The sequence below is a fragment of the Mus musculus genome, chromosome 6 (genome assembly GCF_000001635.26).
Source record: "Mus musculus strain C57BL/6J chromosome 6, GRCm38.p6 C57BL/6J".
NCBI lineage: Eukaryota > Metazoa > Chordata > Mammalia > Rodentia > Muridae > Mus > Mus musculus.
Genome location: NC_000072.6, coordinates 87,976,883 through 87,988,996, shown reverse-complemented (window position 1 = coordinate 87,988,996; position 12,114 = coordinate 87,976,883). Strand labels below are relative to the sequence as shown.

At 52.3% G+C, this 12,114-nt stretch overlaps 1 protein-coding gene and 1 long non-coding RNA gene across 2 annotated transcripts; one reads left to right on the top strand and one right to left on the bottom strand.

Moving 5' to 3' along the window:
• Window positions 1-4,816: 4,816 nt before the first annotated feature.
• Gm5577 (predicted gene 5577) lies at window positions 4,817-7,314 on the bottom strand. The gene is made up of 2 exons (NR_026990.1): window positions 7,113-7,314; window positions 4,817-6,037 (listed from the first exon to the last, which is right to left on the bottom strand). It is a non-coding gene; the product is annotated as a predicted gene 5577 (long non-coding RNA).
• Window positions 7,315-7,514: 200 nt separating this feature from the next.
• H1f10 (H1.10 linker histone) lies at window positions 7,515-8,576 on the top strand. The gene has a single exon (NM_198622.1). The coding sequence runs from the start codon at window positions 7,641-7,643 to the stop codon at window positions 8,205-8,207; it is 567 nt and encodes a 188-aa protein (NP_941024.1). The 5' UTR covers window positions 7,515-7,640; the 3' UTR covers window positions 8,208-8,576.
• The last annotated feature ends 3,538 nt before the right edge of the window (window positions 8,577-12,114 follow it).

Genomic DNA, 12,114 nt, shown 5'->3' with positions numbered 1-12,114 from the left:
AAGCCTCTCTGCTGACCTCCAGCAGACACTTTACTCTGGCTTGGGTACTCTAGGTTCCACTGACAGTGGGAGGGTGGGGCCAAAAAATGGGTCCCAGTCAAATAGCAGCACCCCATTCTGGCTTCACAATACTCATTCTATCTTAAAGGCATTGACTTTTTCTCTGTGCTCCCTTCCACTTGATGCCACTTAAAGCCACTTGATGTTCCTAAAGGGAGCACATCCCCCCACCCCCTTACCCCACTGCAGAAGGTAAGGGCACAGCCCCCAGGCTCTTGCCCATGGCTTCAAGACACCTCAGGCCCTGTGGGGCACCTGGCCTAGGATAGAATCCAAACCAGACTGCTGCTCAGTCGTCACACTTGCAGGGGCCCCTCCTGTCTCAGATCCTGAAAGGCACCCCCATTGAGGGCTCTGTCTGTAAATCCTTAGCTAATAGACTTCCAAGTGCCCAGATTTCTTACTTGGAGAAGTAGCTATGGCTACTGTGGCCACACATCCCACACCTCTCCTTCTCCGATGCAGGATGAGAGAGCCTGGCTGTGAAATCCCCTGCTGCTGGGGCCTGTAAGGGATCCAGACTGTCTGCAGATGACCAGCCATGCTGCTGCTGTCTGTTCATGGCATTAATAACTCTTCTAATAAACTCCTTGCTCCCACAGTCCATCTTGGTGTCCCCTCTGAGCCCCACTATTCAAGACCTTTCGGATTGCAGGGTTAGTCCTGGTCCTCCTCCCTTCTCTGTGTCACTTCAGCCAGGCTGCACCTTGGTTCCCATCAGTCATTTCTCGAAGCTACCTTCACCCCATGAACATGAGACTGGTACACAAGCAGTTAGGAGCAGGGGCTGGGCACTAGCAGCTGCCTAAATTTGGCTGCCAATCCTCAACAGATCTATTAAACAAGCCGGGGGGTCGGGGGGGAGAGATGTAGTGGCTACACAGCAGAGAACTAGAGACCCAGCAACGCCCCAACAGTATCCTGCCTACCTCCTCCAACAAGGTGGTCAGACAAACTGTCAGAAATCTCGTTTGCAGGAAACAAGCTCCATCCTTGCCCTCAGCCCTTTCCTTTCCCTCACAGGAGAATCTCAGGACATTCATCCAAGGCACTGAAATGTGCTGAAAGCCAACAGGAGAGGTGAATAAACAACATCGGATCTCAACCTGGGGATCACCCCACCTTTTCAGGGGGGCAGAATGATCCTTTCACAGGGGTCACCAGCGGATAACAGATATTTACATTACGATTCAGTTATGAAGTAGCAACAAAAATAATTTTATGGTTTGGGGTCACCACGACATGAGGAACTGTATTAAAGTCGCAGCATTAGGAAGGTTGCGAACGTCTTCATTCTTGCCAGGTCAACAGTATTAGGCTTCTGATGAGGAGCTAATCAGGATGTGCCCACCTGCAGCAGTGGCCTCCTCCTTACAGCTGCTCTGTGGGAACAGTTAGCCCTCTCCAAGAGCCTGTGTACCTGTGGGCCTCTGACAGCCTCAGGTGCCCTATTTCCAAGAGAATGGCAGGTACAGCATTTCCTGAAGGAAGCTCACAGACCTCGGACTCCATGAGAGTGCCATGGGTCTAAGTGGGCTCGACCTGACTAGACAGTCAGTCATCCATTCCAACTTCCCCTATGCCTTTGCAGTCACACACTCCTCCTTCCCTGGAGTGCCAGCCAATGCTGTGCTTGCTCAACTGCACGGTAGAAAGCCCCCCTTCTTCTGAAAGCCCTAAGAAGGGACTCCCAGTCTGCCTCGAGGACCTGAGCTCTCTCCCCAGGGCCCCCATCACACTCTTTTTCCACGGTGTTAACATGCAAATAACTCCCCTACCAAGATGGCAGTCTGCCTCAGTGTGTCCCTTGAACCCAGTCCCCAAAACCTTTCAGTTACGAGATTGCCAAGGAGAAGGGTCGCTCGCCTCAGGTGCCAACTGACTGGGTGTAGGAGGTACCACAGGGCCAGCTCTGCTCTTAAGAGCTCACATCAATCAAAACACCAAGACCTGGGCTTGCCGTCAAGCCTGCCAACCCACAGTGTGATCCCTACAACACACATAATGGAAAGAAGGAACTGGCTCTCATTGGTTGTCTCTGACCTACACACACATGTAGTGGCATGTAGGTTCTCCCTTCCCACCTCACTAAACGTAATTCAAAAGGAAAAAAAAAAAAAAAGACACAAAAACCCCCCAGAAAATACAAGCTGGAGCCAGGCCCATGGGTAAAATGCTGCTGCAGTAGCAGCGCCTGATGATGGAAAGTGCTATGAAGGAAATAATACTGGGAGCCAGCCTGCTGACCAGAGGGGAAAGCCAACCCCTGCCACCCAGGCCCAAAGTCTGGGGTGCACAGGCTTGAGGCCAGAGCCTTGAGTGAAGCATAAGGCAGAAAGGGGAGTGTGCCGAAGCTGGAGCCAGGGCAGAGCTTACCCGGGCTGCTGCAGAGCCAGCTCGCTGCCTGATGAGCAGCCACTGGAGTCTATTAGCAGAGCCTGGCACCACATCCCTCTAGCAGACCTGGGGTGAAGTGAGGATGGAGGCTTGGACAGATGTGGGGAAGTTTAGTTTGGAGGTAGACTTGTCAGCAGCAGTAGCAATACACAGTCCAACATAGCTACCAGCAACCTAAAAGGGGTCCCTTTGTCTTTAGGGGTCTCCACTTATGTGACGTAAGGTCCTTGCCTGCTTCTCAGAAATCATTTCAAGATGAGTCAGAAGTGAAGCAGGGGCTGGGCAGTGGTGGCACACGCCTTTAATCCCAGCACTTGGGAGGCAGAGACAGGGGAATTTCTGAGTTCGAGGCCAGCCTGATCTACAGAGTGAGTTCCAGGACAGCCAAGGCTATAAGAGAAATCCTGTCTCGAAAAAAAAACCCAAAAAACAAAAAAACCACAAAAAAAACACAAAAAAACAAAAACAATAACAACAACAACAACAACAACAACAACAAACAGAAGTGAAGCAGGGCCTAGTGAGTTTCAACATTCGGCAGGAAAGCAGAAGAGACAGACAGGGATAAGGAAGGGGGCCCCGGCCCCAGGAATATGCTTGAAGCCTCTCACCAGCAGAGAAGAATTCCAACCTGTTACTGGTTAAGGCCAGTCTCTTTCCCTAGCCAAAAATGTGCAGTTCCCTAGGAATCTCACCAGGAACCCCATTTCCAGAAAAAGGACTCACACTGCACCCCCTTCTGCAGACCTAGCAGTGCCTGGGGTTTTTTGGTTTTTGGGGTTTTTTTTTTGTTTGTTTGTTTTTTGTTTTTCAAGACAGGGTTTCTCTGTATAGCCCTGGCTGTCCTGGAACTCACTTTGTAGACCAGGCTGGCCTCGAACTCAGAAATCCGCCTGCCTCTGCCTCCCGAGTGCTGGGATTAAAGGCATGCGCAACCACGCCTGGCTCGCCTGGTTTTGACTAATCAGATGATTCTACCCAAGACAACTCTGGAGTCACCCAACAACCTCACCTATCAAAAAGAGACGGCCCAGTGGATAAAATACTTTTTGATGTGAAAAACATGAGGTTTGAATTCAAATTCCCAGCACCCACATGAAAGCCCAGTAAGACAGCGCCTCTAAAATCGCAGTAACAGGAGTGGGGACCTGGAGTGACACTGGCCAGTGGTCACGGGAGTGGGGACCTGGAGTGTCATCGGCCAGCTGGTCTGCCACTGGAGCTCTAGGTTCAGTGAGAAACCCTGTCTCACAATACAAGGGACTGGGACTGGAGAGATGGCTCAGTGGCTAAAAAAACTGTTAGGTTCTTGTAGAGAACCCAAATTCAGTTCCTAGTCCACATGTGGTGGCTCACAACCATCTGTAACTCCAGTTCCTGGAGAGCCAATATCTTTGAAAACTAAGGTGAAGGGGGACAGAGGAAGACCCCCCATTTCTTCCTCTGTACACACATGGCTGAATGTATCCTCATACACTGTATACATGGCGGAAGGAAAAAGAGAAGGTTGCTTAGCACTCTTTGGAGATGTAACTTGAGAACCACCAAACTGGACACATGGCTAATGCTAAGAGAACTCATCTTGACTCCATTACCGAAGCCAACATCTATGGTCCTGGGTGTGCTTTCATTCTCTTGAGCATCCTCCTAACAAAATCTCCAGCTCTGCTTCATACTGGCTAGTCCTGACATTCTTTTCTGCATCAAAGCAGCAAATGAGTTGTGCCTGAATAGAGGCCCCTAAAAAAGTATGGGAACTCTAAGTGTGACAGTGTGGCTGTGGCTCTGTCCCTTCACCACTGAGAAAAGGATATATAATACACAGTTCCAAGACAGTTCCATGGGTGGTGAAGGAGTGGGAAGGAGGGGGAAGAAAAGGAAAGAGGGAAAAAGAGGAGGAGGGAAAAGGAGACGAGATGGGGGCTGTCAACAGTGGCAAGGTGCCTGCTGCTCAGGCAGGAGGATGGGAGTATAGATCCCTGGGCCAGCTGGGCTTGTCTATGCACAGCCATAACTCCAGCAGTGCCAGGTACAGCCATAACTCCAGCAGTGCCAGGCAGACACCTGCAGATTCCCGGGCTTGCTGGCCATCCAGGCTCACTGGATTGGGGAGCCAAGGTTTCAGTGGGAGACCTAATTTGGGAAAATAAGGTGCAGAGTGACTGAGAAAGACACCCAAGCCCCATGGCAACAATTGCTCTACATGTGGTTGCACGCGAGCCACATACACACACACACACACACACACACACACACACACACACACACACACTTTACAATGACTTTCCAAGTTATAGTCCTCAGAGAATATAATTTACAATATAGTTTAAAGATTAAGCAAAGCTTAAAGTATAACTTTAATTCTTTCAAACGCCTATTTTTAATGATGGTTCTTAAACACTTTAACATTCCTTGTAGCCCACCACCCACCAGAGGTAGTGGAAAAGAAAGGATACAGGGGAAGTGGACCTGCTTAGAAAGGTTCTTTGGAGCAACTCCCATCTGTGTTGTCTGGAAATCGGCAGCTCGATCCACTCGAAAACACCTCACGGACACACCAGCAGTCCAGCTCAGTAGTTGGGATAGCAAACACCAATCAGCAGCAGTGGTACTACCTAGCAGAGACAGCCAGGCCTTGGCCTTGGCTGGAGTCAGCAGGAGGGACCAAGGAGAAATGGCCAGGAAGTTCTTGGCTGTGCCCCTCTCAGGGAAGAGAAGATCAGGTCAGCCTCTGCCACTGTCCATCGAGTCCTAGTTATATTCTATTTATACATCCAAACATCACATCTCACCCATAGGTCTTGCCTCAGCACCTATCTGTCTCAGCTGACATCACTCTGCGCATGAGCCCTAGTCTGCGGATGTGGCAAGAAGCCGCAGCACACCACCACAAGTTTTGTTGTTGTGTTTTTCTATGGAGTCCAACAAACGCAGTGCAACTCCACAGTGTAACTCGGACCAATGCATGCGTGTCGTTAGCAAAGACTCCCTCATCACGTGTCCTTTCATGTGCTTGGTTGAGCAGAACATCCTTTTCCTGTGTCCACTTCAGCTAAACGTTCCTTCACGTTTGCAAACCCCATTCAACCAAAGAACTCTTTAAGTTTCCACGTCATTAAAGTGCAAGCAAAGATTAAAAGTTTAGTGAAATATATGCACTAGCTCACTTTTTAAAATCTTAAATTTTCCTTTTGTGAATGAAATAATGTTTTTATGGGATGCAGTCTTAGATGTTAGGGAAGGGCTAATAAGGTAACAACTCGATGTTCTAAGCATTCTTGCGTAATTAATTACAGTTCATTTGATGTTTACATGCCTTAGGAAAAAACAGCATCTCTGTGGGTAATTTTGGGCTTATCGATTGTATTGAAGTTTCCTGACTCTTAACAAGAAAGACAAACTAGATTCTCACATTGCTTTGTCTGTCTTACCTCAGATTGACTGGACCAACAGACACCAGTCTGGTGAACAACATCTGTCCTGATTGAAGCTTCTGCCTGAGCCTGAGGGCAGCATGGCATTCCAGCACGCAGGGTACGCAGCAGCAGCAGCAGCAGCAGCAGCAGCGGGCTCCTGGTAGCTGGAGATAGGAGTGAGTGTCATCAGCCCACGGAAGGGGTTTAAAGAAAAAGAGGGTAGTGAGTCCAGGAGAGCCTGCACCCTATAGCCCGCTGTCCCTCAAAACTCACAGGCCCCTTGGCCCTCCTCCTGAGAACGAGTCACAAGAGGATGACTTGGGCTCTGGGCTCTGCTAAACCCTGGCCACTTCCTGACGATCCTTCCTTTGATGGGGATGAGGTCGTGGGGTGCGGGGAGGCTGGCACACCCACGAGTACTGAGTTTGAAAGGCTGAGAATCTGGGCCTTCTTGATCTACAGGCAGTCACTCCCTCTTTTCACCCAAGAGGCCAGGGAACTGCTTACCTATTGGAACAAAGCTGGCCTGGACGCTTTAGTGGTGTCTACTATGTCCTCCGCAGGCTGGCCATTGCCTGCACAGCCCTCTCTCCACCGTTGGACTACTTCCCAGGCTTTCAGGTCCTTCTCTGTACCACCACCTCCTTCAAGTCCTCCCGCACCAAGTGATGCAGTATTCGATCCCCCAAAGCCGGCAGGATCCTCAAAAGCCAAATCCCCTGCCACACCCTCTAAGGGAAATGCCTTAAGGGTAACCTTACACTTTTCCATCCTGGAGCCCCCATCTAATTCTGAGGGGTCCAGGGACGGCTACTTAAGCATCACAAAATGGGGTACTTGGGGCCAGAGAGTGGTGAGGAAGTGTCTAGGGAGAGGCCCTTGTGGTCGTGCCTGCACTGACTCATCTTTGAGATGCCAGGCGTGCAACCTCAGGGCAATTCCCTTCTGTTGGTTCCCCTTAGGATTCTGAGAAGACCCCCGCCCCAGCACGCTCTCGGGCTTTGCCTTGCTCCTGTCGGCCGCGTGAGGGCGTACCCTGTGTTAGTTGGGACAAATTAATGCCCTTCCTGCGGGCAGGGCTGTGGTCCCCTGGGCCCAGAACCAACTCAGGTGCCTGAGGAGCACTCTTGTCTGCCGCCTGCAAAGTTCTCGGTCTTGGGGTCTCGCCCGGGGCCCGTGCTAATCCTTTGCAAATCGAGCGCCCCCCTCCTCCATGCTCCTATAGCCTGGGGTACACACCTCTGAGCCGCTCCGCTGAGCCCGTCCTAGGCGCAGGCCGCCTCTGCGCAGCGCAGCGGGCTCGGATGCTGTCCAGGGCACACTGCTGAGGGTGCAGCCGCGCCCGGGAGCCGCGGGCGGAGGAGCCAGTGGCCGCGGAAGGCGCTCCAAGAAGCACAAGTTGGCGCTGGACTGGGCCCAGGCTGTTGTTGTTCTCAACGTGGTCCGCCACGGGGAAATAAAAGCGGAGCGGGGCGCGCTCTCCGCCAGAGCGTAGCGCGCACGCCCAGAGCTCCGGAGCCCGCGCAGTGCTGCCGCGCTCCCCGCAGGCTCCTCTCCGCATCCCACCCCCCCAGCCCCGCCGCGGCCGGCCCGGCCCCCGCCCGCACCTCAGCCCTGCCGCCTGGTCCCAGGCCCGGCCGCGGCCGCTCCCGCCTGGAGCCGCCGCGCGCCCCCAGTCCCCCGGCGCCGCCGCGGCCCCTCGCCTTCCTCTTCCCGGCGCGGCCCCCCGGCTACCGCGCGCCGCCTGCCGCCAACCCGCTGGCCACCATGTCGGTGGAGCTTGAGGAGGCCCTGCCGCCAACGAGCGCCGACGGGACGGCCCGCAAGACGGCCAAGGCCGGCGGCTCTGCGGCGCCCACGCAGCCCAAGAGAAGGAAGAACCGCAAGAAGAACCAGCCAGGCAAGTACAGCCAGCTGGTGGTGGAGACCATCCGCAAGCTGGGGGAGCGCGGCGGCTCGTCTCTGGCGCGCATCTACGCTGAGGCCAGGAAGGTGGCATGGTTCGACCAGCAGAACGGGCGCACCTACCTCAAGTACTCTATCCGGGCGCTGGTGCAGAACGATACGCTACTGCAGGTGAAGGGCACCGGCGCCAACGGATCCTTCAAGCTGAACCGCAAGAAGCTGGAGGGCGGCGCGGAGCGGCGCGGAGCTTCGGCGGCCAGCAGCCCCGCGCCCAAGGCGCGCACGGCGGCGGCGGACAGAACGCCCGCCAGGCCGCAGCCGGAGCGGCGCGCGCACAAGAGCAAGAAGGCGGCGGCTGCTGCCAGCGCGAAGAAAGTGAAGAAGGCGGCCAAACCCAGCGTGCCCAAGGTGCCCAAGGGCCGCAAGTGACGCCCCTACGGTCTGGCGACATCGTCGAGTTTTCCATCTGTCTCTATCCCTATCCGCCCCCCCCACCCTCGGTGTACCGGTTCCGTAGGGTTCCGCCTGGCCCAGGTCCCTGATCCCTGTCCCCTCCCCCGCCCCTCCCCCAGCGATGCTGCGTTCTGTTTGCTTTAGGTTTTTGAAACGGCCCTGGCGACGCCCCCATTGGCTCTCACCCTTGGCAACGGCCGTCGCCATGGTTACCGGCCCGGCGGCGCCAATGGCCTGGTGGCGCCTGCCTACTGTGCCCGCTGATGGCCACCAGGCGCTTGGGTTGTGTGGCGCCTTGCTCCGCCCGCTGCCTTCCTGGGGCGCAATAAACGGTTCCAACCTTGACCATTGTCGTTGTCTTGTGGGCGCTGGAGGCTGCTTGGGGTTCCTGCGGGGGAGTCGAGGGTCATTAAGACCAGCTAGACAACTAGCAGGCGCTGCCAGAGGTGGGACAGATGTGCCCAGAGACAGCTGCCCAGTGGAGAACTCTTGTAAAAGTGGGTTCCCAGTCTTGGGTTGCTGCAGTGTCCAGCATATAAAAGATAAAAGATTTCTACATGTTGGAAATTAAACCTCAGGATCTAGTGCAACATAATGGACAGTTTTACCAAATGGAAGACTAGGAAGGTTCTGAACAGTATGTACACATACAAGTAGGGTGAGATGGAACCCGAGTTAGGGGAGGGTTACATGGTGCTCTTTCCCTGTATCACCTTTTTGGGTCTTGGCAGTGTCTTGAGGGTGGGAAGGGACCAGTGTTTCTTGGCAGGTGTGATCATGAAGCAGACTGAGCTGCCCAAAGTGGGCATTTCACTGCCTCTTGGATGTCTGGTACCTGGCTGAAGTTGCCCTGCAAAGGGCATAGGCAGGTATCATGTTGAATTGGGGTGGACCACCCTCAAGCTGGTCAGTGAGGCAATGACTTCCAGACGGCTCAGTCCACAGGGTCATAACAGCTGGGCCTAAGAAACAGCCTTGCGCTGCTCCATGGATCTTTTTGAGGTTTCCTGAAGGCTAAGGGGTGGCTCTTCTCCAAGTGCTGGTGAAAGCCCTAACCTAACTCTTACCCTGCTAACCCACTGGAGGCTTTTCATGAGCTTCTGGGTGCCTTTCAGGTTATTATTCCTCGTCGTCTTTTCATAATTCCCGACTCTGTACCTGCCTTCCAGTGGTTTATCCCTCACATGCTGCTCTCTGGTTCATCCTTCTCTGTCACCCATCTCCCATTGGCTTCTTACTTCCACTCAGGCCTAGGCTTTCCTAGACACTGAAGGACCCAGGGCACTCGTCAATAGACATCTTATTTAGAATTTCCTTTTTTTTTTTTTTTTTTTTTTTTTTGGTTTTTTGAGACAGGGTTTCTTTGTGTAGCCCTGGCTGTCCTGGAACTCACTCTGTAGACCAGGCTGGCCTCGAACTCAGAAATCTGCCTGCCTCTGCCTCCCAAGTGCTGGGATTAAAGGCACCACAGCAGGATCTTATAGAGGCATTTTCTCTTGAGGTTTCCTCCTCTCAGATGACTCTAGCTTGTGTCAAGTTGACATAAAACTAGCCAGCCCATTGTAATTGTCCTTTTGGGGACCCAGCCCACCTCAATGTCAGGTTACAGGGAGAATACTGAACCTCTCCAGCCCCAGGGGTGGTTATGTGACCTAAGACCTGGCCAGTAAGATCTTAAGTCAGTTGTTATCTTAGCTGCTGTGGGGGGCTGGAGAGATGGCTCAGTGAAACAGACTGGTTCCTGCTGCCAGATCGTTCAATGCCGAGCGACTGGAGGACTTCTAAGGTGACTACTGAGAAACAGCTGTTCTTTCCTCTGGATCACTAAATGGTAGGAATATGAGGGCAGAGTTGGTAGTGGGAAAGGCTGCCTGAAAGGAATCAAGATTGGGGAGTTGGAGGCAGGAAATGGGCACATGTTCAAAGATTTCTGAATGGAGCTCATGGGCCTGACCACCCTAGGGCTGCTGTACTGCTCTGTAGATAAGCTTGTTTGATAAGGGTTGCTGTCAACTGCATCCTGGTCTCCAAATTCTTGAATTACCTTCTTCCTTCATATTCCTTTGTCATTTCTTCAAATGGTTGTTCTTCTAAACTTTCTGCCCAGGGTCCCCAAGCCCTCCCTTACCTGCTCAACCAGACTCACTCATGCCATAAGGTGTTTGCTGAGTTTGTTACCTCCTTGCCGAGTTTACCTGCCTGAGAAGCATCCTAAGTTAAAGCTATATGACCCTAGCCAGCCACCCCTATTTCCCATGGGCCAGGAGCTAGGAAGAGCACTGTACAGCCTTGGTCTCCTCCGAGAGGAATGTGTGCAAAAGGGTTACTTTACTGATGCAACTGTTGAGTCCCTAGGATGAGACACAGTCAGCCAATGGCCAGGTTGGAACCCTTGTGCCTCCTGACATTATGTTCCAAATCCATTTCCTCACTATTCCTGGTCTTGATCCCAGCGGCCCTGGATTCCAGTCAAACACAAATGTCGTCTGGCTAAGGAAAAAGTATTTTGGGAGAGGTAGCCTGATGCAGCCAAGAGGCTGAGGACTTCTCTGTAATGCAGTCCAGGCCCAAGTGCTGCCTCTCTGCACCCACTAATGGGAAGGGCTGGGTGGAAGCTGAGGCTCAAGGTGCTGGACCTGGTTTCACAGGGCTTTTGATTGGGGAACCAAGATTGCTCTCTCTGAGTCAAGAGTTTCTGAGCCAGACTCACTTATAAGTAGAGTCAAGACCAATTTACTTGTGATTACACACCTGTAAACAGGCTACTACCTCCTTGTAAGCCCCCAGATCTCCGGTCTGCTTTGGGTATACCCAGGTCTGCCTTCTTCCTAGCCTCCAGACATCCCTGTTCTGAGCACCAAAGCCAGAGTGACCACAGACTGGGGTCACCATGTCTGCAAGAACCTGTCCTGAACTTGTCCCTCTGCCAGATCTGAGCATGGGCTTTGGAAGGGGTGATGCTGAAGGACCTTTATCACTGGCTCGGGATGTCAGATTTCAGATGACGTAGGGCGGCACACATCAGGTGTTCTTGGCTATGTCACTATTCCTGAGGCAGTGGTATATGGCTCTAATTCTTTGTTGCTGTTGTTGTTCACATTATTTTAATTATTTGAGAATTTCTATCACACTTTTAACCTCCACCTACTGAAGAAGGAGAAAGAGGAGGAGGAGGAGGAGAAAGAAGAAACGACACACAAGCCCAGTTTGTGTTTAGAGGGCTCTGATTCTTCAGAAGAAGAGGAGCGGTGGTGTATTAGTCAGGGTTCTCTAGAGTCACAGAACTTATGGATAGTCTCTAGATAATAAAGGAATTTATTGATGACTTACAGTCGGCAGCCCAATTCCCAACAATTGTTCAGTCGCAGCTGTGAATGGAAGTCCAAGGATCTAGCAGTTACTCAGTCTCACGCAGCAAGCAGGCGAAGGAGCAAGAGCTCGAGCTAGACTCCCTTCTTCCAATGTCCTTATATTGTCTCCAGCAAAAGGTGTAGCCCAGATTAAAGGTGTGTTCCACCACACCTTTAATCCCAGATGAAAGGCATAGCCCAGATTAAAGGTGTGTTCCTTAACTCGGAGATTCAATCTTCTGGAATCCATAGCCACTATGGCTCAAGATCTTCAAACCAAGATCCAGATAAGGATCTCCAAGCCTCCAGATAAGGGTCACTGGTGAGCCTTCCAATTCCGGATTGTAGTTCATTCCAAATATTGTCAAGTTGACAACCAGGAATAGCCACTACAATCCACCCCTTGTCAACTTGACACAAATAATATCTCATGTTCACATGAAACAATAACAAGGTTGTAAATACGCCTAACATGATATAACTATCCCTCGTACAATCGCAAACGCATTAGTAAATTTACAATGGGCATTCAT